This window comes from Camelina sativa, chromosome 12 (genome assembly GCF_030686135.1).
Source record: "Camelina sativa cultivar CO46 ecotype springtype chromosome 12, ASM3068613v1".
NCBI lineage: Eukaryota > Viridiplantae > Streptophyta > Magnoliopsida > Brassicales > Brassicaceae > Camelina > Camelina sativa.
In genome coordinates, this window is record NC_141891.1 from 14590650 (window position 1) to 14617793 (window position 27144).

At 37.0% G+C, this 27144-nt stretch overlaps 2 protein-coding genes and 1 pseudogene across 10 annotated transcripts; 2 read left to right on the plus strand and 1 right to left on the minus strand.

Annotated features, from left to right (window-relative positions):
• Positions 1-313: 313 nt before the first annotated feature.
• On the plus strand, positions 314-3987 carry LOC104731733 (putative methyltransferase PMT14). Its single transcript, XM_019233946.2, has 7 exons — positions 314-908; positions 1194-1857; positions 1939-2149; positions 2239-2911; positions 3008-3085; positions 3246-3529; positions 3661-3987. Exons 2-6 carry the CDS (start codon positions 1210-1212, stop codon positions 3511-3513), a joined length of 1878 nt encoding a protein of 625 aa, XP_019089491.1. The 5' UTR covers positions 314-908; positions 1194-1209; the 3' UTR covers positions 3514-3529; positions 3661-3987.
• Positions 3988-9094: 5107 nt separating this feature from the next.
• LOC104733516 (uncharacterized) lies at positions 9095-10349 on the minus strand (annotated as a pseudogene).
• An 11708-nt stretch (positions 10350-22057) lies between these two features.
• LOC104731735 (two-component response regulator-like APRR2) lies at positions 22058-26941 on the plus strand. 9 transcript variants are annotated; one of them, XM_010451213.3, is made up of 11 exons: positions 22058-22788; positions 23453-23703; positions 24237-24386; positions 24496-24542; positions 24637-24714; positions 24795-25238; positions 25329-25469; positions 25560-25802; positions 25983-26045; positions 26148-26222; positions 26333-26941. In XM_010451213.3, the coding sequence occupies exons 2-11, from the start codon at positions 23559-23561 to the stop codon at positions 26513-26515; spliced, it is 1569 nt and encodes a 522-aa protein (XP_010449515.1). In that variant the 5' UTR covers positions 22058-22788; positions 23453-23558; the 3' UTR covers positions 26516-26941. The 9 variants fall into 9 exon arrangements, 6 of the variants coding, with proteins under 6 accessions (XP_010449515.1, XP_010449517.1, XP_087334642.1 ...); XR_015574569.1 differs by having other exon boundaries at positions 22561-22788; positions 25549-25802; XM_010451215.3 differs by having other exon boundaries at positions 22561-22788; positions 23467-23703.
• The last annotated feature ends 203 nt before the right edge of the window (positions 26942-27144 follow it).

Below are 27144 nucleotides of genomic sequence, written 5' to 3' on the forward strand. Positions count from 1 at the left end.
TTATAACTAATCAAAGATGTTAATGAATTCTAGAAACTTTTTAAGATTTGAAAAGTCACATCCTCTTTTTAGTTGATGCCAACACTTTTTTCTAATGTAGGAAGTAATGTTGAGCAGTGTGAACTGATTAACTCGGTTATTGACGGTGGATCGGATCCGGTTACTTGGAAATAAGAGTGTCGGTAGGAGATCTAAATAACGAAGTATGTCAACTGTCTAATAAGGACCACTTGAGACGACAAGTTTCTTCGGCTAATAATAACATTAGATTACTACATTCAACAAATTAGTCTTTTTAACATATGGGTTTGCTCAATTTTCAATAATAGAAACAAAAGGTTTTGTCACCCATCTTCAAGTATTTGTATTCGTTCCAATAATGGTGAACCAGAATCTCAAATTTTATTTTAACTAGATATTGCAATGTATTGTAAATCAAACTATTACCTAAAAGCTTTTAAAAAACTAAATAAAGTATAGTTTATACTTTATATACAAACGCACACAAAAGGGTTTGAATAAAAGAACATATGAATGAGAGCATGCATGTGCAGTCTCCAGATTAGATCTAAATCTCTGACTATTGTAATAATATTTGCTAAGATCTTGCTGCGAAACTACACACATTTAATTCCAACAAAGTTTCAAAAAAGAAAAATATTTTTGAAATTGAATTAAATCAAACGCGCCTTCATCATCAAGTTAAATCAAATCTCAATTAGTGTCCTTGCTAATTAGTGAAGACGAGGACCTTTATTTTAAGTGAGTTCTCTCTCTGTCTCACACTCAAAAGCTTTATACTTTCTTACAAGCTCATCACTAAAAGAGAGCTTGAACCAGAGAGATCTGAGACAAAAGAACAAGACTTTAGAGTCTCTCTCTGCTACTACAAGATCTACATCGACCAGGTTAGTATCTCTCTCTCTCTCTCTACTGATAGCTCTGATACTCATCTGTCTCAACGAGATCCGTTTCTGGGTTTTGGATTTCATTGCTAAAGTTATAGTCTTTAGATTACTTTATGTTAGAACTAGTCTTTGAATCGATAAATCCTATATTTCAATTGTTAAAGTATTGGTTTCGATTAAACTGAATAAGTTTATGTACTCTTTTAACAGATCTTGATGCTTTTAGCTCAAAGTAGTGTGTTATACTAAGTATCTAAGTTTGTGATTTGTTCAAAAATGCTTCAGGAGATTTGAAAGAATCATGGGTTCTAAGCATAACCCACCAGGGAATAATAGATCGAGAAGTACACTATCTCTACTCGTTGTGGTTGGTTTATGCTGTTTCTTCTACCTTCTTGGAGCATGGCAAAAGAGTGGGTTTGGTAAAGGAGATAGCATAGCTATGGAGATCACAAAACAAGCTCAGTGCACTGATATTGTCACTGAACTTGACTTTGAGCCTCATCACAACACAGTGAAGATCCCTGAAAAAGCTGATCCGAAGCCTGTTTCTTTCAAGCCGTGTGATGTGAAGCTCAAGGATTACACGCCTTGTCAGGAGCAGGACAGAGCCATGAAGTTCCCGAGAGAGAACATGATTTACAGAGAGAGACATTGTCCTCCTGATAATGAGAAACTGCGTTGTCTTATTCCAGCTCCTAAAGGGTATATGACTCCGTTCCCTTGGCCTAAAAGTAGAGATTACGTTCACTATGCTAATGCTCCTTTCAAGAGCTTGACTGTTGAAAAAGCTGGACAGAACTGGGTTCAGTTTCAAGGAAATGTGTTTAAATTCCCTGGTGGAGGAACTATGTTTCCTCAAGGCGCGGATGCGTATATAGAAGAGTTAGCTTCTGTTATCCCAATCAAAGATGGCTCTGTTAGAACTGCATTGGACACTGGATGTGGGGTAAGTTGGTTTCATTGTTTCCGCTGGAAATATGTTTTGATTCATAGTAGAACCTTATTGATTCTAATGTTCTATCTCTAGGTTGCAAGTTGGGGTGCTTATATGCTTAAGAGGAATGTTTTGGCTATGTCCTTTGCGCCAAGGGATAACCACGAAGCACAAGTTCAGTTTGCGCTGGAGAGAGGTGTTCCAGCGATCATCGCTGTTCTTGGATCAATTCTTCTTCCTTACCCTGCAAGAGCCTTTGATATGGCTCAATGCTCTCGATGCTTGATACCATGGACCGCAAACGGTATATATAAACTATCAAATTAAGCGCGCAAATTCACATTTCTTGCTCAATATATATACTCATATTTGTGTCTTTGATTGGTTGTACAGAGGGAACGTACTTAATGGAAGTTGATAGAGTCTTGAGACCTGGAGGTTACTGGGTCTTATCAGGTCCTCCGATCAACTGGAAGACATGGCACAAGACGTGGAACCGAACTAAAGCAGAACTCAACGCTGAGCAAAAGAAAATAGAGGACATCGCAGAGTCCTTATGCTGGGAGAAGAAGTATGAGAAGGGAGACATTGCAATTTTCAGAAAGAAGATAAACGACAGATCATGCGATAGATCAACACCAGTTAACACCTGCAAGAGAAAGGACACTGATGATGTCTGGTACAAGGAGATAGAAACTTGTGTAACACCATTCCCTAAAGTATCAAGCGAAAAAGAAGTTGCTGGAGGAGAGCTAAAGAAGTTCCCGGAGAGACTATTCGCTGTGCCTCCAAGTATCTCTAAAGGTTTGATTAACGGCGTTGACGCAGAATCATACCAAGAAGACATCAATCTATGGAAGAAACGAGTGACTGCATACAAGAGAATCAACAGACTGATAGGTTCCACTAGATACCGTAATGTGATGGACATGAATGCTGGACTTGGTGGTTTCGCTGCTGCTCTTGAATCGCCTAAATCTTGGGTTATGAATGTGATTCCAACCATTAACAAGAACACATTGAGTGTTGTCTATGAGAGAGGTCTCATTGGTATCTACCATGACTGGTAAGAACATATCTATACACAACTCTTCATCTCTCTCCCTTCAATAGTTCTTTACATTGTTTTCCAATATCTTTCAACTTTTTCAAATCTCTACAGGTGTGAAGGCTTTTCAACTTATCCAAGAACATACGATTTCATTCATGCTAGTGGTGTCTTCAGCTTGTATCAGCACAGGTAACAAAATTACAAACCCTACCTTAAACCCTAAAGCTACAAACTTTATGAAAATTAGTAACTTTAACCCTAAAGCTAGAAACTTTAAGAGAGCTAGTGATTGAATGGTTATGTTCTCTACATGGGTTCGTTAAGTAACGGGTTAGTTTCATTTTCGCAGCTGCAAACTTGAAGATATTCTTCTAGAAACTGATCGGATTTTACGGCCGGAAGGGATTGTGATATTCCGGGATGAGGTTGATGTTTTGAACGATGTGAGGAAGATCGCTGATGGAATGAGATGGGATACTAAATTGATGGATCACGAAGACGGTCCTCTCGTGCCGGAGAAGATTCTTGTCGCCGTTAAGCAGTATTGGGTCGCCGGCGACGATGGAAAGAGTTCTCCGTCGTCTTCTTCTTCTTCTGAGAATAGTGAAGAAGAATAAAAACAAAACTCCTCAGGTATTGGATTTTACAGTCCCTGTACTTTTACATATTTACAAGGTTTAACCACAAAGTTTGTTCAAATCAATTAAACCCAAATTCTGTATTATGATTGAGTTGTTTTTTTTTTTGTTGTTGTATGATATCAGGTGAAGGTTTACTAAGCTTGAAGTGTAGATCTATTTTACAACACCTGGAAAAATTCTTATCAAAAGGAAGGAATCAGAATTTTTCCATGAAAGAAAGGTGTCAAAAAGCTGTAATACAATATAGATGATGATCAAGACGAATATGTGCATTTGTGTTTTTATTTTTGTTCCCTAGTTTTTAATTTTATTTTTGAAGGAAAAAAAAAAGTTTAATAGTTCCATGTGTTTGGCAAGATAGTTTGAAGCGTTTTGGACACCTTGGACGCTAGTTTATGATGTGACCTTGACATTTTTTTATAATAATAGTCTTTTGTATTGAAGGAAAAAGACTATGATATAAATGGAAACTTTTATATAATTTTAAATTAGATAAAACTAGAAGTTTTGTAGGAAAATATCAATAATAGTTCAATGACATTAGTGTAGGGAAACTGATTCAAATGTCGGTCGGTTGATGTACGTAAATGGATATTACTGTTTTGGAACAAAGCTATAGTTGTCATGGGGCACCTTTTGTCTCGTGACTTGCATCATACATTAATATAATATATGTTGTATTTCTTACATTATTAACTAAAACAAAATAGCATTTTACAAAGATTGATATATAATCATAGGTGTTTTAGACGAATATGTATCTCTAAAAACACAATCTAACTTTTTAAGTTAACACATGAAGCTTAAACAAAACGAATTAGTCCACACTAGGCTCCGTTCGAATAAAACTATGGGCTGTGAAATTGAGACCCTTAGCTACAAACAAAAAGAGGCAAATTATTACTAGGAATAACTTTTTGAAGGATAAAAACATCTCTTTTTTCTCTCTCTAAGCGACGATTAGGTTAAGCCGCCGCTACAAATTCGTTTTCTCAGTTCTGCCTCTCCGGCGGCCACCACGGCGCTGTGAGAGGGCTCTCTAGTTCTTTTCTTTGTCTTTCTTTTGTTTTGTTATCTTTGTTTGCTGAATTTTGGTTTTCGATTGAGGAGTTGCTGGTGAACTCTGGTTGTGAAAGGGTGTCTTTGCGGAAGCGGTCGAAGGTGGGTCAGATCTTCTAGGGTTCGAGGGTAGTTCAGAGAGGGTGATGCCGGATCTGGTAGATTCACGGTTTTCTTTTGCCTAATAAATTCAGCCTCTTTGCTTTTCTCGACCTAGATCTTTTTCTGCTTTGTGCTTTTCATCGTAACTATGCCGCGGATGTGGTTTTGGGTGGTCTCTCACCAGTTTCCCTCAAGCTATCATCTTTTAGTTTGCTCTTTCTCTCTTTGGTTCAGCCTTTGGTTTCCATCTGGGTTGTTCCAGGTGCTTTGGTTTCTCTGAAATTGATGCTAGTCTCAAAGTTTACAGATTTTCATATTCGGGGTGGAGATTGCAGTGAATGATATATGGCTCGTTTTGATGGTGTTCTTGTTCGCAAGAAGGGTTAATTCGAGTGGGTAGGCTTGGCTCCTTGTCTTTGCTTTGCAGATCGGGTAGAGATCTGAAAGGGTTGTGTAGACTTCTTTCTAGGCGTAATTTGATAGCGCAGAGTCGTTATTGTCGTCGCATCCGGAAGTGGTTGAAGTTCAACTAAGTTCTTGCTTGCCGGGTTATGAAGGTCTAGGGTTCTTGGTTTGGAGAGGTCGGCTCTCATCTTGATAGGAGGAAGTGGTTGTTATCTTTGGTATGCTAGAGGACATCATTGATAAATCTCATTCTTTGGATTTTCAGAAGAAGAAGTTGATTTGTTGAATTTGAGCTAGCGTCTCTCTTAAGAGTGAAGTCTTGTTGCTTTTGTGTTTAAACCTTGGTTGCAATTTCTGTTGATTTGAGGCTTAAAATTTATGCTTTGTATGTTTAAAGTTCTTAGCTCTCTGTTTAGTTTCCGGGGACTTTCCTTTCGTCCGTCGGTTTAGACCCCCCTTGTTTGGGCTTTTAGACTCCGGGGATATTCATGTTTCCGCCGACTGAAGTTTGTAATCCATGTATCTTTCACGTTTATTATCAATATTAACATCAGATGACAAAAAAAAAAACTTTTTGAAGGATAGGAAAATATAATGGCCATGGATGGAATAAAAGGACCAATAAATAGTAAAAATACAACTACCACTTTCGCCTTAGTGATGAGTCTATAAAGGAAACTTTTTTTTTGTTTCATTCAATTATTAGTTCCATACTCTCCCGTTTGAATCATAACTTTCTTATAAAAATATACGTCATACGTGTACTTCCATCCATACACACTTATTTGTTTGGCTTATAGTTCCGTGACAATAAAAACATGTGGCTTATTCTTCTAAACCTAATCACACCGATTCATGTAATGAGTTGATATACAAATGTAATTTATGTTGTTATATTCAATATGAGCACAAAGTATTTATACAGAGGTGTCTAGTTTAGAGGTGTCTAGTTTAGACGATAGTATCGTATCTACAAGAATATAGGAGATAGAAGATTTAGATATATCCTAAGCCTAATACTCCCTTCACGTTGGTGGGACGAAATCTCGGACACCCAACATGGACAATAAATTTTGAAAAATAAGTGTGGGCAACGACTTAGTGAGAAGATCAGCCATTTGGTCCTTAGTTGAAATGTGTTCAGTAGTGATTAGCTTATCTTGAACTGCATCTCGCACCTGATGATAATCCCGCTCATGAAAAACTGGATTTGCAGCAATGTGAATGGCCGCCTGACTTTCATAGTACAAAAGAATCGGGTGTGAATGATCCACTCCTAGATCCTCCATTAAACCCTTCAACCATTTGACCTCCTTGAGAGTGTAAGCCATGGCTCTGTGCTCATTCTCGACCGACGAACTAGACACTGTATCCTGCTTCTTTGTCCACCAGGATATAGGCGAGTCACCGAGATATAGAACGTAAGCAGAAAGAGACCGACGAGTGCAAAGAGACGCCGAATGATCAGCATCGCAGTAGGCAGTCAGAGTGAGAGAACTGTCAGACCGTAGAAAAATGGCTTGAGAAGGAGAGATTTTGAGATAACTAACAAGTTGTAGAGCAGCCTCCCAATGAGCAACAAGAGGAATCTTCATGAATTGTGAAAGAATGTGCACAGCATAACTCAAATTCGGGCGAGTGATGGTTAAGTAGATAAAACGGCCTACTAAGCGGTGATATTGGTCTGGATTTGCATATGCCGGATCCTTCACCAAACCAAGCTTATGATTGAGTTCCATTGGAGTCAAAACTGGCTTTGCACCTAACATACCAGCCTCGTGGATAATGTCTAGAGCATACTTCCGTTGAGATAAACAGAACTCGTCTTTGCCACGTGAAACCTCGAGACCCAAAAAATATTTCAGCTTGCCAAGGTCCTTCATGTGAAAACAATTGTTGAGCTGCACCTTAAACTTGTTAAAAACCGTTAGATTATTCCCAGCAAGAACAAAGTCATCAACATAAACAAGAATATGCAGAATAACATCCCCGTGAATCAAAGTAAACAAAGAGTAGTCCTGGTAGCTTTGTTTAAATCCGAATTCGCTAAGTGCAGTTGACAACTTGGAGAACCAACATCGAGGCGATTGCTTGAGACCGTACAACAATTTACGAAGGCGACACACCTTATTGGGATCGCTGGATTTAAAACCTGGAGGTAGCTTCATGTAAACTTCTTCCTCAAGATCCCCATGGAGGAAGGCATTATGAACGTCCATTTGGTGAACCTCCCAATTCTTGGCAGCGGCTACACCAAGAAGAGAACGTACGGTTGTCATCTTCGCAACCGGAGCAAAGGTTTCCTTGAAATCGACACCTTCCTTTTGATGATTACCCATGGCCACAAGGCGGGCTTTATGACGTTCAAAAGAACCATCCAAGTTAATCTTCAACTTGTACACCCATTTGCTGTTAATGGCTTTCTTCCCCAGTGGCAAATCAGTGACATCCCACGTATGATTAGCCTCAAGTGCCTCTATTTCTTTGCGCATCGCATCGCATTGCACCACTCTTTAATGATAACCGCATCCTTGAAATGGCGAGGTTTGTTGCTGTCTAAAATTGATGCCATGAAAGCAATATGGTTTGCGGAGAAGCCCTCATTAGATAAATACTACGAGATAGGGTATAGTATCTTACCAGAGACCGTAGAGGAGGACAATGATTCGTCAGGAGCGAGAACGTGAGAGGAGGAGTGTACAGGAGGGACAACAAAATCTTTAAGCAGAATAGAATAAAACTTCTCGCGATGACCCTTGTCCAACAATTCTGGTAAACCGGGTGTAGACGGTGACTTATCATCCGACTGATCCGTAACAGGAAGAGGAAACAGAGATGAGGAAGGAGAGGCGGAGCTCTCCATGTCAAGGGAAACCGAAAGAGAAACGGGTGTCATGACCAGGGTTAACACTCGAGCCAACACAGGAGAATCCTCTTGAAGAGATATAGGTTGTGCAACCGCCGGGGTAGTAAGGGTGGTGACACCTAGTCATCATCAACCACGACGAGTTGTGGTGACGAAGGAGGAGGCGGAGACGATGAATGGTGGAGAAACGGAAAAATCTCCTCTTGAAACCAGACATCGCGGCTAATAAAAATTTTCTTGGTATCAAGATCAAACAAGTGCAATCCCTTCTTACCATATGGATAGCCAATGAAGACACATTTTTGACTGCGAGGACCAAATTTATCCTTATCCCTAGAATGATGATGAGCATAGCATAAGCAGCCAAATGTGTGGATCATATCATACGACGGACGATGGCCAAATAAGACTTCATAAAGAGTCTTGTTTTGTAACACGGACGACGGTGTGCAGTTGATTAAATGAGTTGCGGTGAGGATGCTTTCTCCCCAGAACTTGACCGGCATATGGCTTTGAAAGAGACATGCACGAGCAACGTTGAGAATATGGCGGTGTTTGCATTCTACCTGTCCATTATGTTGAGGAGTTTCAACGCATGATGTTTTATGAAGGATGCCATGTTCTTGAAAGTATGAAGAGAGACACATGAATTCAGTGCCATTGTCAGTACGAAAAGACTTGATCGATTTTCCAAACTAACGTTCAGACATAGCACAAAAATTTCGAATTAATTGTGAGACTTCGGATTTAGCAGACATGAGGTATGTCCATTCAGCGCGAGAGTGATTATCAACCAATGTTAGGAAATACGTAGCACCGGTTGTATAAGGAGTACGATAAGGACTCCATACATCACAATAAACAAGTGAGAAACAATTCGTTGCTTTATTATTACTCTCATGAAAAACATCTCTTGTTTGCTTAACATGAAAACAAATGTCACAACTTTTTAAAACCTCAATGTTCCTAGGAGAATCAACACATTCGGTTAAAGAAACTAAAACACCAGGTGAAGGATGTCCGAGCCTACGATGCCACAACCCACTAGACGCCTCAAGAGTCGCTAATGCTTTGTGAGACCGAGCAGCCAACACTCCCGTAAAGTAGTACACTCCCTCACGTTCTTCACCCGTTCCAGTCAAAGTCCTCGAAAAACGGTCATGTAAGAAACAAAGAGTGTCAGTAAAAGTCCCAATGGAACCAGTTTGCTTGAGAAGTTTCAAAACTGATATCAAAGTGCAGTTGAAATCAGGAACAAACAAAATGTTTTGAGTAAATAAGCGGAGCTCATCGGAAGTGAACCACACTTGGTAGCTCGTGATGGTCGACCATCAGGTTTCGTAACAGGTGAGGGAATTATGTCAAAGACATCAACCAGAAGAGAAATATCACCCGTCATGTGATGAGAGGCGCCCGTATCTAAAACAACATCAGACAAATGAGTTTTACCCGACAACGTTTCTGAAGAGGTGTTGGAACGTTGAGCTTCAAGAAAGTTGATGAGTTGCGTTATCTGATTGTTGCCACCTTAATTAGGAGACACGACGCGAGCATTGTTGGCCCGACCTCGACCGCGACCAACACCCCTTGTTGGACGTCTTCCTCGCTGAACAAACGATTGGAAGTGTCTCTGTTATCCGGTCGAGTACCACCTTTGTTGTCAAAGTACCATTCCGGGAAACCATGAAGCTGAAAGCATTCGGATGCTTCATGACCTTGGCGTCGACAATGTGTACATGATAGAGAGGCACGATCACGGAAGCGAGGACCTGTAACAGCAGCAGCATGAGCAGGAACCTCTGTTTTGACGTTGAAACCAACCGCCTCTGTTTGGACAAGTTCCTTGGATTGCACGACATTGAGATTTTGTTCCTCTCGAATAACCTGAGAGTACACTTGAGTAAGCGGGGGCTTGGGGTCTTCTCCAGTAATTGTTGATCGGATGTTGCTGAAACGAGGAAGATCTAAACCAAACAGGAACTGATGGATTCGGTCCTCTTCTCGTTCTTGAGCAATACCCGTAGCAGCAGCACACGTACAGTCACAGCCATTTTTGTAGTTCTGCAGCTCCTTCCATAACTTCGACAAACGACCATAGTATTCCAAAACGGATTGACCGTTCTGTTTACATCCAGCGATCTCGTCTTTAAGAACTTGTTTACGAACACCGTTGCTAACTGAGAAACGGGAACGAAGACTTTCCCACATTGTCGATGCCTCGGCGATGAAGGAAACGGTGGATCAAAGTTTAGGATCAATGGAAGTTCGAATCCAACCCACGATCATAGAGTTCGCGGCTCGCCACAAGCTCAGGTCAGGGTCAGCGGTAGGTTTTGGAATGGATCCATCAATAAAGTCAAACTTATGTTTAGCTTGCAACGAGTTGCGTAGCTCGGTAGCCCATTCAGAATAATTGTCTTCTTGTAGAATCACATAAGATATCAAAGCTCCCGGATTTTCAGAGGAACTTAGTGTATATGTTGATGGTGGTGGTGCAACAACCACTTGTGTTTGTGGAGGAGTTGCCATCGGATAGTTGTAGAAAACAAGCAGATAAACAGAAAGAGTTGCAGCGACGGCGGTTGTTAACACATAACGGCAGTAGTGGCGTTTATTAGAGATTTAGCGGCGATGATGGTTGTTGAAGAACAATGGCGGTGGCGGGAGGAATTGTAAAGAAAATTAGGTTACAGAAGCTTAATGCTCTGATACCATATAATGAGTTGATATACGAATGTAATGTGTGTTGTTATATTCAATATGAGCACAAAGTATTTATACAAAGGTGCTTAGCTTAGACGATGGTATCGTATCTACGAGAATATAGGACATAGAAGATTTAGATATATCCTAAGCCTAATAATTCATAATATATCTTTAAACTATAGAGTACAATTAATAGAGAAAAATAGTCCTACCTAATTACCTTTGACAGTTAAAAAAAAAACAATATGGTAATGGTACACAACATAAGTGAGGAGTCATGATTAATATTTATCAGCCGAAGCATAAAAATATATAGAGTAACATTAATAAGATACGTAATCATCTTTTTTTTTTTTTTACACAAAAGGATAATTTTATTAATTTTCAATGGTTAGGAACCCAGGCTATTGTTAACCAACTGAAACAAGGCATGTTACACAGAGAGCCACAAGGTAAACTACAATAGAGCAAAGGTTAAAACTGGGGATTACAAGTGTAGATGACGTTACTGTATAATCAAAAAAAGGGTTAAGCGAGATCCTAATCTAATAACTGTCATCCAGTTTGATGCCATCAGCAACTCCAAAAAAGCGAACTTAATAGGCCATCATGCCTAAACTGAAAATAGACTGCTGAACCAAAAAGTTATTCTTGACAGAACTTAACAGAGTGTTAGATAGGGTTTGGAGGTTCACGAGTACCCTTTCTTTCACGATCAGGTAAATTGGATCTTTTCTTCATAGGTAGTTCATTTTTTGGATTAAAGTCCAATCTTCTTTTTGAGCATTCTCCTACTTCAAATTTAGATTGGAACTTGGGATTATAACCACCATCTGAATTCGAACCTGTTGATTCTTCTTTTCCGGAGAGCTCAAAGTGAGGAAAGGCCAGTGCAAAGTAAGGACTTGATTTCTTCTTAGGTTGAGATATCTGATTCTCCTGCATCACCTCTTTGAGGACAGGGACTTGCGCAACTGGGCTTGATGGTTGTGACATATGAGCAGGGTCCATCTCTTCGAACTCCTCATTTCTTCTTTGCTGATCCTGATTACGGGGATTGTTGAAAGGGTTAGGATTAACAGGTTCAAAGGGACACCTGGAAGAAGGATGCATAATTCTGCAGCAATTAGTGCAAATTTTTTCCATCTTCTCATATTGAAAACCAAGCATCGCTCTATCTCCCGATTGGAACCTCGATCTTCTAAAAAACCTGAAGCGGTCAGTGATTGAAACCTTGATTTTCGCTCTTATAAATGAAACTTGGTTTGTAACTGAGTCTTCAAAGTCCAGCTCCACCAGGTCTCCTAAGGATCTAGCTATCCTGCGAAAAGTTTTGGCAGAGATATAGCGTAAAGGAACACCCCGGATTTGAACCCAGAGATCAATTGATGTTAAGAAGTCTAGTCTTGGTAAATCATCCCATCTCTGCAGTGCCACAAACCACCTATTGAAGCTCCACGGTTGACTTCTTAGGACTGAGACCAAGTCTCTTTCTGATTGAAATCGAAACTGTATAAAGCGATCGTCCAAAACTCTGCCGTGAACAGAGGAAGATAGGCCCCAGAGTGTAGGAAGATTGTCAGCTACTTCGAATAAGTTCTGATCCACTGGGTTGAGAGGTCTGGCAATCAAGCTTAATCTATTGCTGGTTTGGACTTCTTCATAGTCAGAGTTTGGAATTAAAAGCTCAGGGTCATCTCTCCCTAATGCAAAGTATTGAATCTCATCCCACAACTCTTTCTCCATTTTTTTTTTTTTTTTTTTTGTATGAAAGACGAAGAATGAATTAAACACCCCGAGATGGTTCTTTATATATAGAAGAGAAAAAGGTTAAGAGAAAGAAGAAAAGGAGTAAAAACTTAAAATACTGAGGACTATATCCTAACTGCAGGTTCCAAAAGTCAAATTAAACCGCAGTAGAAACAAAAAGCTGGGGAGAGCGAGATAAGATTAAAAGAAAATAAGAGAAAGGGGAAGTCAACTTCCTAAGTAAAAATCTGAATGCAGGACAAAAAACTGTCAATCAAACCTCTTCACTTAAGAGAGAACGATAATCTTAAAATAATTTTAACAAAAGTCTAACTCATACCAAAGTCAAGCTTAGAAGGAATTCCTCTCCTCTAAATCAAATAGAGGTTTGAGCCAAAGTGGTGCTCCTTTTGCAACATAGGATTGGTAAAGATTATATTGAAGAACACTATGGGCGATATAGTATGCACCTTTATTGGAATAAGAAGTAGCTCTCTCCAATTTCCAATCCTTTATAGAACTGAGACTTCTTCTAAACTCTGAAACATAGTATTGAAGTGAAGGCCATTCTTGAGGAAAGTGAACTGCATTAACCATTTCAAAAGCTTCAGAGGAGAAGACCACTTGATTAATTCTGTGAGAAACCAAGCTTTCTATAGTCCATAAAATACTCTGAAACTGAGCTTCCATCAGACTTGAAATATTAGAAAAAGACCGTCGACTATGCATCTGAACTGTGCCATTCTAATCTCTTAAAACCCAGGAAAAACCAGCTATTCTCGAGATTTTGCACCAAACCATCCCAATATTACATTTCAACCAATACATTGGCGGATTGTACCAATCTAACTGATCCTTTCCTCTGTCAAAAACTTTAGAACTTGCATAACATGTTTCTAATCCTTGAGCATGAAACCAAGATGTTGCTTCCTCTCTGATTTTGGTAGCCAAAGCCATGAAGTCCTTTGTTTTTCCTTCAAAAAAGAAATCATTCCTGTGTTTCCAAAGATACCAAAGTATCCAAGGGAAACTCCTCCTAATATATATGGGAATTTTTTGATTCTTCTCTGCAGTCATTACATAGGATATGTTTGCGTATTCAGAGGAATTGTGAAAGCCTCCTTCCGGGATTGGGAAATCCGATAGAGCCCAGACTTGCCTAGCAATAGAACAGGAGAATAAAACATGATTGATAGACTCTTTTTCAAGTCCACAAAACTGACATCTCATGTCTTTACTCAAACCTCTACTTTCTAATCTATCTGCCACAGCAAGTGCTCCACTTAAGGCTCGCCATATAAAGTTTTTAATTTTTGGAGGAGATTGTAAGGACCACACCTGAGACTTTAACCCATTGAGAGAGGGTCGTGCTTCAACTTCCAAAATCAGAAGGTGTTTATTTAACTTACAAGCTAGATCATAACCAGATTTTACTGAGTAATCTCCACTTTTAGTATATATCCAACTCCAAAAATCAAATCTAGAAGTCACTGGCTTATTTGCTACTATAATACTCACATCTCTTGGATAAAATAACTCCTCTAATAAATCTCTTTTCCAATTTCTAATAGAGAAATCAATAAGATGTGATACCTTTAAGTCCAAATTGATGAAGATATTTTTCATTAGAGGAATTCTTCGTCTTTCATCCATAATCCATGGATCTGCCCAAACAAAGGTGTTCTGTCCATTACCTATCCTCCTGATGATACCTTGTCTAATAAGTTCTCGACCATGTAGAATACTTCTCCATATGTATGAAGGCCTATATCCCATTACCGCTGTTAAAATCTCATTGTTTGCAAAATATTTGCCTTTCATAACTTGAGCAAATAAGCAATCGGGATATTGGATAATCCTCCATGTTTGTTTAGCTAATAAAGCTTGATTGAAAGCTTGCAAATCCTTGAAGCCTATTCCTCCTTGCTCTTTTGTTAAACATAGCTTCTCCCAACTTATCCAGTGAATCTTTCTCTTGTGTTCTAAGGAATTCCACCAAAAGCTAGACATTGCAGAGGTAATTTTTTCACAGGTTGCAATAGGCAACTTGAAACACATCATAGCATAAACAGGTAAAGCCATTGCTATTGCCTTCAGAAGAATTTCTTTGCCTCCAAGAGATAAGGTACGCTCAAACCATCCTGATAACTTTGTCTTCAATCTATCATAGATATAATCGAGCATATCAACTTTAGAACTACTAAAACATTCTGGAAGACCTAAGTACGATCCGGCTCCTCCTTCGTTATGAATACCAGTTAACATCTTAATGGAGTTCTGTATTTGCTGGTCAACATTAGATCCAAAAGTTAAAGATGACTTGTTAACATTAATTCTTTGACCAGAAGCATCACCATATGAGTGCAATATTTGTTGGATAGTTTCCACCTGATCAAGAGAAGCTTTACAACAAAATAGGCTATCATCAGCGAAGAGGAGATGGTGAATCATGGGTCCTGAAGGAGAGAATTGAATTCCTTGAATTGTTCCTGCTGTTTCAGCTCTTTTCAGCATATGAGAAAGTCCCTCCGTACAAAGCACAAAGAGAAAGGGAGAGATAGGATCTCCCTGTCTCAAACCTCTCTGAGGCGATAATATCCCATACGATTGATCATTTAACAATACTGAGTATGTCACAGTCGAAACACAGAACATAATCCAATGAATCCACTTATGATGAAACCCTATTGCTTTTAGTAGCCCTCTAAGATAGTTCCATTCTAGTCTGTCAAAAGCTTTAGACATATCCGATTTTATGGCCATATGCTCATAAGAGATTACAGGATGGGTTCTCAAAGCATGGACCAATTCATGAGCAATGGATATGTTATCTGTAATTAAACGCTTAGAAACAAAGGCAGACTGAGTCGGAGATACTAAGTCAGGTAGGAGAGGTTTCAATCTTGAGGCTAGAATTTTTGAGATGATTTTGTAAAGAACTGTGCATAAACTTATAGGCCTGAGGTCTGACATTAGCTTGGAATTCCTAACTTTAGGGATGAGACATAGCTGTGTATAATTCCATTCAGAAGGAAATGTTCCAGAGTTAAAGAAATTCTGAACTTCCAAAGTTACCTGAGGTCCTATTATTCCCCAATACTTTTGAAAAAATAAACCTGTCATACCATCCGCTCCTGGGGCTTTAGTTGGATTGATGGAGAAAACTGCTTTTCTGATCTCCTCACTAGTCACTGGTCTTATTAAGTTATCATTCATTTGAGAAGTAACTTTTGGTTGGAAATCATGAAATAACCAATCAAAATTTTGAGGATTCGTTGACTTGAATAACTCAGTGAAGTAAGTGATAGCAACTTCTCCCTTAGATGCTTCAGATTTTTGAGTGTTGCCTTCACTATCCATTAAGGCTTGAATCCTATTTCTTGATCTATTTGCTTGTACTGAAGCATGAAAAAATTTTGTATTACAGTCTCCTTCCTGTAACCATTTTTCACGACTTTGTTGGCTCCAATAAGATTCTTCCTCTCTGTAAGCTCCAATCAACTGATTCTTTAGGTATCGGACTTGATAATAGGAAGGGAATACAGATGATTGCTCTTGTTCCAGAGCAGTCTGGATTTGATTGATCTTATCCAAGGAATTTAGACCATTTTCCTTTTTCCAATTACTCAAAGCTTTTCTGCATCTACGAATCTTATCTGAGACTGAAGAGTTTGGAGATGAACTGCTATTAAACCAAACTGAGGAGATAGCTTCTTTTACCATAGGCTTGTTTAACAGTCTCTTATCGAACCTGAAGTTCCCTCTGTAAGAGCAACTAGATGAGAGCAGCTTAACTAAAACTGGTCTATGGTCCGACCCTCTCTTATCTAAAAATTGCTGATTAGATGCTGGAAATAATTGGAACCACTTTTTATTCCCAAAACATCTATCCAGTTTGCTTTGGATCCACAAATCATTTCTCCTTCCTCCCCAAGTGAAGCTATTACCATGAGAAGGTAGTTCAGACATATCACAGTTTCGAAGCATATCAGAAAAGGGTAAGAAAGAGGCTTCACTGCGTCTGGGTCCACCCAGTTTCTCTCCATTGTTAAGGATTTCATTAAAATCTCCTATCATACACCAACTTTCTTCCCTTCTAATACCAATACTCACAAGTTTTTCCCAGACCAAAGGTCTTGATATGAACAAAGGGTCACCATAAACACACGTTACAAAGAAATCAGAAGAGCCAAACTGAACATGGAAGTCAAGGAGATGCTTATCCACATACTGAAAAGTGATATCAACACTGTTTTTCCAAAATAGAGCTAACCCACCACTCTTCCCTATCGGGTTGATTGTAAAAACTCTATCATAACCTAGCCATTCCTGAATATCTACCATCACATTCCTTCTATTCATAGTCTCCATCAAAAACAAAATCTCAGGGAAATGTTCTTTACCATTTCCTTGAGTCTAGGAATTGTCAAGTCTTGAGACCGTCCCAAGCCTTGACAATTCCAGCTCAGCAAGCTCATTAGATATTCGATGGTCCCTTATTTGGGACCATCTTAAGGTTTGTGGACTTGGCCACTTTGTGGATAGTTTTTCCTTCAAAAGAGCTTTTCCTTTTGCCTAACCAGAGAGTTCCTGAATCTAAAGAAGACTCAGAATTAAGAAGAGGAGGAGACATGGTAGTACCTCTTTTGTTTCTTGCTGGCTTCAGGGACTTGTTTTTGCAGTTGGAGTTTGCCTTCGAGGACTCAGAGGTTCCAGCTTCAGAGTTGAGAATATCAAAGACGTATGAAGATGCCAAGGGAACTTCGTAAAGTTTCTCCGGTTCAGGTAAGTGAGTTAGAACCATGTATGAGGACGATGGTGAAGAAGGGTTCTCTGAGAAAATTGTATCCTCATCTTCTGGATAACTCTGATGAAGAGGTTCAAGGAGATTTCCTTTTGACTCTGCTTCCATGGTAGGTTGTACTGGAATAGCAGTTTTTTCAATTGGGGAGACCATCACTGGTTCTTCTTGAAAATTCATGACCGGATAACTGAAAGAAGATAAGACCGTTGATCTGTCATGGACAAAATTATTCTTATCTTTCTTTTGTAGATCTTTTTGCTTCTGAAGATACAAAGGGCACTTTTCCCTTTCATGTGTGAGACGTTGACAAAAGTAACATCTCTTCTGGATCCTTTCATAGTCATACAGAATCGTGATTGGTTCTCCCGAAGGCAGATTGATCACTTTGGAGCGCCTGAGAGATTTTGATACATCAAAGAGAATTTCAGCCCGCACAAAGTCCTTATTCTGAGAGATTGATGGATCATACTCAACTTGAATGACAGGACCAGCAAATTCAGCGAAGATCTTGATAGCCTCCTTAGTATGATGATTAACTGGTATGTTCCTCATTTGGACCCAAATCGGAGTCGATTGAAGGTAATCAGGTGGAGGCTTTTCAACCCATCTGTCGAGCAAGAGAGACCACTGATTATACGTATGCGCTCCCATATCGAGGATCTTTTCCAAATCCTATTCATATTTGAATATGAACTGGAATTTTTCTTTGGACAGAGCAACTCCCCTAACCCGATCATAAATTAACCACTTCCTTGGCATATCAAGGACAATATCCGAAACATTTTGACAATCGGGGTTAAGAAGACGCCCTATTAAGCTCTTAGAATTGGTATCTCTCGAAGAGAATTGCGGAAGGTCGGGTAGATTGAAGGGTTCATCTGCTTCTTCTAATGATATGGCTTTGATCAATTTGTCGATTGAAGAAGACATAGCGAAAAGCTCGAAGAAAGATGAAGCAGAAATTAGGAGAATTGAGCAGAATTCGCCGAAGAACAGAACTTTTGAAAACTTGAAAAACACTATGAACAAGATTAAAGAACCAGATTAAACAGAAACGGGATGAAAACAGGTGGGAATCAAGACAGGATAAGATGTTTTTCAACGAAGATATTTTTTTAGTAGGATAAGAGACTCTAAAAGAAAGAGAGTTATCTGAGCCCAAAAAAGGGAAACTTTTTTTTTAGATACGTAATCATCTAAAAGAGTGCTTTTAGTATACAAGACACGTGAAATGAAAAAAGCGTTTTCACGACCACGATCTTAAGATTATCTTGTGTCGGACTAATAATGAATGTTCAACAAGTACTACTAACTACTCTTAAAGTCTTAATCATAGTAACCTTTGAAATTAGGATCAATTATTTCGATCTCTTTTAATCATAATCAAAATGCAAGAGATTTCAAATTTGTTTCTTCCCCCACTTAGATATTAGAAAACGTATCTTTTTTATAAGTGAAAAAAAGTAATAAAAAGGCGAGTTGAAAATTGTGTGGCTAAAACTAAAAGAGAATAGTATTGGGACACCTAAAAAGTCAGAACTTCATTCAATTACATACATATATACAAACAGAAATATTGACAAATGTTACTTGTCTATTTCATGTGGAACATGAAAACATAAAGAGTACATAAATTATACATATACATATTCCTCATCAGTCCTTTTTTTTCTTCTCCAAATTGTGTTTAAAATGTATGAACCTACCGGTTTCAACTAATATCTTAACTAAACTAATCCTAGACATCTAAACAAAATTCGAAATTAACATAGAAATGTTTAGGTTAGAAACATGCTTAATTAATTACCAAATTTTGAACCAAAATCAGTTATATTATTAAATATAAATAGAACTTAGAGCATTTCCAACCTATATCTCATTTTTTTTCTTAAAAAAAATAGAGTAATTCTATTTTTTTTTTCAAAATGGAGGAACTCTGGAATTGGGTTTTACTCCAACCCTACACCATTTTGGAGTAAAAAATAGAGATCTCCAAATTGTAATGTAAAAAAAAAAAATGTCTCCAAATATAGAGAAAAAAATGGAGATCTCTATTTTGGAGATGAAAATGAAGATGGATTGGAACAAAATTGACTCCAAACTATAAATTTTATTATAAAGATGGAAATGAAAATGAGTTGGAGTTGGTCTTAGAGCTAACCCAAAACCATGAACGTACCAGACTAATCTATATATATTCAAATTTATTTTGATTATTATCAGTCTAAAACTAAAAACATAAAAGATTTGAACTGAAACCAATTAAAGTTTGTATCGACGACTTCTATAAAATATAAAGCAAAATTAAACAACATATGATATATTTCTAGCTAGATAGTTAGATTAGATTTTGTTCGTATTTGAGATTTAAATTACAAAAACCACCATTTAAAAGTTGAGGGAAAACTGTGGGCTTTGCAATAACTGTGTGCCATTCATTACTTCTTACGTTTCTTTCATAGGTTCATATGAATGTTTTTGTTTTCTTTCTATTTTTGGTTCAATTAAATAATCTGTTACAACTTACATCGATTGGTCCTTTATGTACAAGCTCGATCAATACAATGCTGAACATTATTTTTATTTTTAACTTTCAGAAAGATAGTTTTAAATAGTTTTATGACAATGTTATACATTGCTAGGTTTGTCTATATTGGATTTTTTTGGGGCAGGTACATTAGTTATACAAACTTATAGAAATAAATAAAGGATGATGATATACCTTTGTATGAAGAACAAAAAATATAATCGTTGAGAAAAGAACAAAAATATTTCCAGTAGTTAAGTATATATTCTAATAATTTGCCAGACTATTATTTGTGTTTTGGCTGTTCAAGTGATGTGAAATAAGCTTTGTTATAAAGTATATTACATTTAGTTGTCTCTTTAGACTTATAAATCATCAAAGCCTAATTAATCAACAGAAAACTAACAATTGTTTTTACCAACAAAAAAATCATTATTGGCATCCCCTAAACCAAAGATTACAAACTATTGGCCTCCCGTTCAGCAAAACCATTTTGGCACCCTTGTTGTACTGTTGTTATCACCAACAAAATCCGTCGCCTAACTTGATGATATTCCGACACTAATCAGTCGTAAACAATTTCAAATTAAACACTTTCTTCATCATCAATAATTAAATTTATGTCATTCACTTGCAAATTGAATATCGACGACTTACTAAATGCTTACTATATATTTCTCGCCATCAATTATATATAGCTTGTATTACTTGGCTCTAATTTGGATTTTCTATGGGTTTGATTGGTGACCAACGTTTAAATGAGACAGTTAGAACTATAAGCAGTTGTAGAAAAGACGATTAAAAAAACGAAAATAGTACGATTAAAAAGACCAATTGTGTATTTACTTTGATTGGTAACATTGTAGCGGTTGAATAGTATAAATTATAATAATTAGTAAAATTAAAATAATTTAGTTGGAAAATGAAAATATAAAATAATAAATTATTATTTAATTCATAATATGAAATATGAACATAGTTAAAATGCTAAAGAATTAGTTTTGTCATTACAATAATAGATTATTTACTATCATAATTATATAAAAAATAATTAAATAAATTCAATGTCATATAACTTTTTATAAAAAAGTCATAAAGTTTTATATGAACTATTTTTTTTTTGATAAATAAGAATCAAATACCAAAATAAAAACTTAGCAACTTTTATACATCAATATATCACCAAACGTTAGTTTCTCCAAGTGATTGAAATTGGTGTTTGCAACCACTAAAACTAAACTTTAACCACCTTCTCCAAACTCTTTCTTCACCCAAGATTTCCAATCGTTTCGTTGATTGGTCACTATTTGAGTGGTTCGTTTGCAAACGATGTTAATAAATGACACGAATTAGAGTCTATGTGTTTTTATTTATTATTCAATATTCGAAACTTGTAAAACATGATTTGTTGTTAAAAAAATTATTTCATTTTTCTACACAAATTTCAAGGTTCGATTCATACAAAACGTGAATTATGTATATTTAAAATGGTAAAATTACGGATATTTCTAATGTGGTATAAAATGAAGTACTTTTTCATTTTGCAATATGTTATTTATCACGAATATAGTGCATATATAACTTGTGATTTTTGTTGTTGTTATTTGTATGTAATTAAGCTATTTATGTTGACTAAAAAGGAAAAAAAATAAACAGGTGACCTTTAAATTTGCTCCCAAACGAAAAGATATATACGATTAAACTCGAATAAAAAAAACTAATCATGTGGAAAGAAAAAAGAAAAACAATGATGGTCACGGACCACGGTGGAACGAACAAGCGAAAGTAATTATCATTCAAATGAGTAAAAAATGACCATGTATTAACGAATGTTTTCGCAATCTATCGCATGGGTGAAATTTTCGTAAAAGATTTAACTATTAAGAATGAGTTAAGAAAATCGCATATGACAACCACCATTCGCATTTACTTCTTTTAAATACAATTGGATATGGACCATATGGTCAAACTAAAGTTTTGATTGCCGTTACAAAAAAAGCTCTGCAAGTTTCGATTGGTTGTTGTATATGCCTCACTATATAAGTTATAACTATCAATGTTATTTGGTTGATCTGTAATTATTTAATTATACAAAACATTATAACCTAGCTTTTGCACAATTTGAACTTATAGTTTAGTGCAAGTTGGAGACTATAGATATATATAGTAAGTAGGGAGTTAGAAAGATGAAAATAAGATCATCTTTCAATTAATGAAAATAAGAAGTTTGGTTAAATTCAATTGTTGCTTTGAAATCACACACACATGTCATCATAAAAGTTGGGCAAGGAGTTTGAAAGATGGAACCTCTGCAAAAAGATTTTCCTACCTTTCATTCACAAACATAGGTACCACCAAATAATTTGTTAAAAAAAAAAAAAAGAGTACCACCAAATAAAAATCAAGAACTCTAACTTAGCAAAATATATTCATAGGTTAATATATCAAAAAGGTTTTGATATATTTCTTTCTTTTCATCTTAGTTCGGTTTAGGTTTTCTATTTCTCACGATTTGAGTTTTTTTTTTTTTTAATTTCTCGTTTTAATTTGGTAAAAACATGTATATAACTAAATGGGAAAAAATCTGATTTTATTAACTTATTATCAATATATCTGTCTATTTATAATAAAAGTAACTAATGTGGATATTATCTTTCTATCTTATTTTTTGTCAAGAGGAAATTAATCTTATACCATTATGTTAAATAAAAGTCAAGAACTAATTAATCCTTATCTCTTTTTTTTTTTTTTTTTCCTCTTACCTCAATATTAACCTTTATCTTTAGTGAGGTCTTCTATAATTCTATTCCCCTTTTATCTTGTGTAATAACCCAATGACAATAACAACACTAGTCACCAACTTATTATAAATCTTCTTCTTCATCTATTTTTCTCTCTCTTGAAGTCACCATATCCTCCCAAAGGTTTTAACTTTTGAATGTGACTCAGGGACACAGAGAGGTAGAGAGAGAGAGAGAGAGAGCTTGAGGAAGGAAGGGTTTAAGCAGATCTGCAAGAAACAAACACTCTCAGGTATGTTGAGAACTTCATAAGAAAAAAAATGAAATGACCCATTTGATTTGACTTATGGATTGCGAAAGTTTTTTTTTTCTCTTTTGGGTTTGAATTTTCCAAAGCTTTCTTTTGATCAAATTATATTGTTGGTTCATTGCATGTGATGTGAGTGAGCATGATCTCTTCTCTGGGTAACTCTGGATTTCTTAAGATCTTGTCCTTCTTTTGGATTTAATGGAAAGTGCAACTTTTGATTTGATCACTATTCATTCTCTCTGGGTATTATATTACTCTGTCTCTCAAATCCCCTAAATCCAAGGGATTTTTGCCTTTCTCCTTCATTAGTTTAGTTGTCATTAGCCTTTTGGTTAAAAAAGGTCATTAGTATGTGTTTTAAGTTAATTTAATCACTGCATGCACGAGTTACACAACACTAGGACTAGGAGTAATAATAAATTAATTAATACTTATATCATTCACTCTCTCTCTCTCAAATGATTCAAAGCTTTGTTAGATTTTCATTACATGGTGATGGTGGTCCACTCTTTTTAAAAAATAAACAAAATCGAGTTCCTCATGAATTATTCTTATCTCATCAATAATACACACACCTTTTTTGAATATTTTACTTTTCTATCTTTTTTTTGTTTATTATTCTATTCTTTTTTTTTTTATTAATCAGAGTTCTTCGGACAGTGTTTTTCACAACCGTGGGAATCAAACCGGCGGCGACAGTGACGGCAGCGAAAAGCGGCGGTGTTGGCCGCAAAAACGATGCAAAACCAGCTATGGTCATTACCGCTAACGATTTATCTAAATGGGAAAATTTTCCTAAGGGACTTAAAGTTCTTCTTCTCCTCAACGGCGACGACGACGGAGATGGTTTCTCCGCCGCTGAGACTCGATCAAAACTCGAGTCAACGGACTATATCGGTAAGTCTACTAATTATTTTCTCTCTCCTATTAAACCTTTTTATTTCCTCGATTCTATAAATTACATTAATTATTTTAATGGTTATGTAACTTAGGATGTTACTTATGTATAAAAATAAATGTCAAATTATGTGAGTGAGACAATAGAGTTTAATTTTAGAGTTGCTTTTAGCTATTACTACATGATGTCCCGTGACAAATCTAAATTTTATCGCCTTCTGTTATAATTGCATAAAATACACACGGACATATACAGCTATAGATAATAGAGTGTTCATAGCCTATGAATGGAAGTTGTAACATTAATGTATATCTAGAGGAATAAAAAAAATGTTAATCTGTAGAACGCAACGGTTTTAGTTGATGTTACATAAGTAGTAAGACCTTGTGCGTGCCGTTATGTTTTGGAGTTTTGTTAGTTTATTGTATCTATGAACTACCCCGAAGACTGTTTAAGGGACTTCTATGTTTTTGTTTGAGTGTTAATTAAGACTATGAATCCAATTCTTGAAATTTTTGGAATTTTCTTGCAGTTACTACATTCACAGATGAAACCGAAGCTCTCTCTGCGGTATTCAAGAACCCGGAGAGCTTCCACATTGCTATCGTCGAGGTGAATACGAACGCTGAGAAAGAAGGTTTCAAGTTTCTTGAGGCTGCCAAAGACGTTCTTCCTACTATAAGTATGTGAACCTTTTTTTTTTAAACAAAGTACCCTTTTTATAAGTTTCTATGAATCTTTACAATACGAACTTCATAGTCTAAATGTGGATTTTGTCTTTGTCTAATCAGTGATTTCAACCGATCATTGCATCACTACTACTATGAAATGCATAGCGGTAAGTGCAACGCCACTTGTCTTTGCATGCTTATTAAGTTTATATATATATATAAATGATTGTTCTGTGATGACAATTGACAAATGTTTTCCAGCTTGGTGCAGTTGAGTTCCTTCAAAAACCGCTCTCACCGGAGAAACTAAAGAACATTTGGCAGCACGTTGTTCACAAGGTTTCAGTTAGTTTTTGGCATCTTTACTTCCTTAATAATATAGCCATCATCTAAGAATGGTACAATCTTTATGTTGTTAGGCATTCAACGATGGTGGAAGTAAACCCGTGAAAGAATCCGTTGTCTCGATGCTTCATCTTGATACCAACATGACAATCGATGAGAAGGATCCAGCGCCATCAACCCCTCAATTGAAACAAGTTTCACGGTTAGGGGATTGCCAAGAAAACATAAACTGCTCGATGGAAAATGTAAATTCCTCGACCGAGAAAGATAACATGGAAGATCAAGACATCGGTGAATCTAAATCAGTGGACACTACAAACCGCAAGTTAGATGACAACAAAGTGGTTGTCAAAGAAGAGAGAGGAGACAGCGAAAAAGAAGAACAAGGCGAAACCGGAGATCTCGAAAGTGAGAGGACAGATTCGGTCAACTGTCATAAGAAAGAAGATGACAGTAAACCTGTTAACAAATCATCCGGGACCAAGAACTTGTCTGGTAACAAAACTACTCGAAAGAAGGTAATGTTCGGTTTCTCTTGACGCTCCTTAGTGCTTAAGCGATTCAGGCTCTCTCCATGATCATTGTTTTTATTGCGTTATCTTCTCTAGGTGGATTGGACACCAGAGCTGCACAAGAAGTTCGTGCAAGCAGTTGAGCAACTAGGGATTGAGCAAGCCATACCTTCACGGATTCTTGAGTTGATGAAAGTAAACACCTTAACAAGACACAACGTAGCTAGTCATCTTCAGGTACTTTAATGTCCAAAGATTCGAATATTTTTTGCAGAGATTCTTGAGCTCTTGTGAATTTTTTACGGAATCATTTGAGTTTTTGAGCAGAAATATCGGATGCATAGGAAGAATAGTCTTCCAAAGGATGATCATAACCAAAGATGGGCACTTTCTAGAGAGAACCAGAGACCAATTCATCGTAACAATCAACAACGTCCTGTGATGGCTTATCCCGTTTGGGGTCTTCCCAGTATTCATCATCCTCCACGAGCGATTCCACCTTTGTGGCCTCCGCCACTGCATTGCGCTGGTCAACCACCTCCGTGGCATTGGAAACCACCTTATCCAACGGTAACATCTTTCTCTTAAGCTGAAAATACATTTTAGCTAATGCATTCTCTGTTTTGTCAATTGTATTTTGACGTGACATTGTAAAAGTAATAATAGTAGTTAGATAAGATTTAGTGACATTATGTTAAACTCCCATAAGCTAATTCGTCGATTGACATTAATATGTAAATCTTGCTTCAGGTGAATGGTAATGCATGGGGTTGTCCGGTTGGACCGCCGGTTACCGGAACATATTATACTCCGGTAAATATTAAGTTTAACAATCTATGAAACCTTAAGTTTATATATTTGACATTTAATCATTACAAAAATATTCTAAAGAGATATTTTTTCTTTACGTCACAGAATATTACCGCCGGTGGATTTCAATACACCAACGGAGTTGAAACCGGCTTCAAAATGATGCCGGCGACTCAGCCGGTAAGTGTCACAAATTCTCTATATCATTTATGTTTACAAAAAAAAATGAAGAGTTTTAATTAAATTAAAATTATGCGGGTCGGGTTGTGATGTAATTTGGGTCGGGTCAGGACGAGGAAATGTTAGATCAAGTGGTAAAAGAAGCGATAAGCAAGCCGTGGATGCCGCTACCGCTCGGGCTGAAACCGCCGTCCCCGGAGAGCGTTTTGGCTGAGTTATCGCGTCAAGGCATCCCAGCCGTTCCTTCTTCCTCCTCATCATTTCTAATCAACGGCTCTCATCGTCTCCGCTGACGTGTCAACGAAGCAGGACCCGCAGATATGATGACGTCATGCGTGGCGTCCTTGTCCGTGTCTGATGACTACTGTCCGAAGCGGGGAACTCTGATTCGGAGTTTGGTTTTTAGATGTTCTTTATTTTTATTGTTTTTGCCAGAAAAAAAACATTTGTTATTATCATTTAATGTTATATAAAAAAGATCGGACGGTGGAGATGTGAGCGACGACTATAATTCGAGGACCACAGGTGGAATTTGCGGCTGTAAATAGATCTCGGACGCGAGATTTTGACAAGTCGGAACCTGACGTGTGTAAATCTCTCTTTGTGGGTTGTCGAGGTTCGGGGCCACTGTAAAAGAGAATTTAATAGTTGACACTGTTGTAGTTGTAAGTCATGATGAGATATGATAATAAAAAGGTACAACTCCGAAGATTTCGTGATGACATTTTCTATATAAATTCCAAGAAAGAAACAACAACAACAAATTTACATTTTTCTTTTTTTTACAACGACAACAAATTCATGAGATGAAAGTGTAATATATCTTTTTCCTTGTATCGTGATTTGATTGAATTGATTTCGACCGGAAAACATCTTTTGGTCACACCGGACATGACATGTTTTATTGTTTTACATTACTTAT

Excerpts from the sequence above, each read along its gene's own strand:
- LOC104731733 (XM_019233946.2), top strand. The coding sequence starts at position 1,210 with ATGGGTTCTAAGCATAACCCACCAGGGAATAATAGATCGAGAAGTACA. Across the intron at positions 2,150-2,238 it reads GATACCATGGACCGCAAACG|AGGGAACGTACTTAATGGAA; the intron begins GTATATATAAAC and ends TTGGTTGTACAG. Across the intron at positions 2,912-3,007 it reads ATTGGTATCTACCATGACTG|GTGTGAAGGCTTTTCAACTT; the intron begins GTAAGAACATAT and ends AAATCTCTACAG.
- LOC104731735 (XM_010451213.3), top strand. The coding sequence starts at position 23,559 with ATGGTCATTACCGCTAACGATTTATCTAAATGGGAAAATTTTCCTAAG. Across the intron at positions 26,046-26,147 it reads CCGGAACATATTATACTCCG|AATATTACCGCCGGTGGATT; the intron begins GTAAATATTAAG and ends TTTACGTCACAG. Across the intron at positions 26,223-26,332 it reads TGATGCCGGCGACTCAGCCG|GACGAGGAAATGTTAGATCA; the intron begins GTAAGTGTCACA and ends GGGTCGGGTCAG.